Source organism: Rhincodon typus, unplaced genomic scaffold, assembly GCF_021869965.1.
Source record: "Rhincodon typus isolate 14 unplaced genomic scaffold, sRhiTyp1.1 hic_rhity00004511, whole genome shotgun sequence".
NCBI classification, from domain to species: domain Eukaryota; kingdom Metazoa; phylum Chordata; class Chondrichthyes; order Orectolobiformes; family Rhincodontidae; genus Rhincodon; species Rhincodon typus.
This window is the reverse complement of record NW_025970149.1, coordinates 7,929-9,311: the sequence shown is the minus strand read 5'-3', so window position 1 is coordinate 9,311 and position 1,383 is coordinate 7,929. Positions and strand designations below refer to the sequence as shown.

The window sequence follows — 1,383 nt, the reverse complement described above, 5'->3', positions numbered from 1 at the left end:
TGTCACATACTCTTTAAGAGAACAGTGACACTGGGCAATCTCACTGAGAAATAAGTTTGTTTGTGGTTGGAAATGTATTTTAATTTGAGATTGATGAATAATTTAATTCCCTGTCTTTAGGCTGTTGCGAATGAGTCTGGACTGAATTTCATCTCTGTGAAAGGCCCTGAGCTGTTAAACATGGTGAGTCATGTGCAGACTGCCATTCTGGTTCGTTTGCAGAATATCCCAACCATGTTCCCACAGTGTAAGGCGTCCTTGATCAGAGCGCTCCCTCTCCTTTCCTGACTGTGCCTGGCTCCCTCAGTCCCTTACGGCACATTCACCAAATCCCATCTTCCTGTGTTGGGCTCCCTTGGTCCGACATGTTGGGCTCCCCCAGTCCTGCAGTTCACTGTCAGCCTTGACTTGCATGTCTAAGAGCGCCATGAAGCAGGGTGTGTTTTGGGACTGAGAACTACCAGTGGTAAAAGAGAGGTGGGACCCAGAATCTTCATTTTCACATAGTTGTCTTTGTGTGTATGGGAGGTAATGGGGCCTTGAAACCCAGAGTATTATGAAGGTTCTGTCTGTCTTTTCTAACAGTGGGGCTGTGTCCTGATGTTTGTTTGTTTAACTGCAGTACGTTGGTGAGAGTGAACGGGCAGTACGACAAGTATTCCAGCGAGCAAGGAATTCGGCACCTTGTGTCATTTTTTTCGATGAACTGGACTCTCTCTGCCCTCGGAGATCGGAGCATGAAGTGAGTTTTAACACCATTGTTAGACTCTATCTAGGGGTATGGGGAGAAGGCAGGAGAATGGATTTGAGAACTTTATCAGACATAATCAAATGGCGGAGCGCAGTTGATGGGCTGAATGACCTAATTCTGTTCCTATACCTTATGGTCTTATGTCTTTTGGGATCAGATCATGTGGTGAGTTTTAACTCCATTGTAGGATCAAGAAGCGAGTTATACAGCAAACGTTTCATTAACTGGCACCTATGGGAGCAGGAATATTCTGGTTGATCAAGAAGTCCACATAACCCATGTAAACACTCACACTAAGTAATAGAAGCACTACGCAGGGGGGTATCTCTGTTATACTTTTACAGCAGAAAGCACTTAAATAACAATGCAACTTTGCTTTAAATAAAACTTAACAGAAGATGACCTTCTCACTCATACACTTAACTGGCTACCTTGGACATTTCAATAATACAGTAAACCTATGGTATTTCAGGTACGTAATTTTTGCCGGTTTATTGAGAGTGCCGGTTCATAAGGTGCTGGTTAAAACAATGTTTGCTGTAACTCCCATCGTTAGACTCTGTCCTCAGAGATCAGAGCACAAGATGAGTTTTAACTCCATCGTTAGGCTGTCCCCTCCAGAGTAGAGTCTG

The 1,383-nt window shown here is 44.0% G+C and overlaps 1 protein-coding gene across 1 annotated transcript in view; it reads left to right on the top strand.

The window, feature by feature from the left end:
* The window catches only part of LOC125481953 (nuclear valosin-containing protein-like), a 9,625-nt gene that overhangs the window by 3,139 nt on the left and 5,103 nt on the right, over positions 1 to 1,383 (top strand). The window contains exons 2-3 of the mRNA XM_048593907.1: positions 121 to 183; positions 623 to 742. Of these exons, the coding sequence (XP_048449864.1) occupies positions 121 to 183; positions 623 to 742 (183 nt within the window). The remainder of the gene's footprint in view (positions 1 to 120; positions 184 to 622; positions 743 to 1,383) is intronic.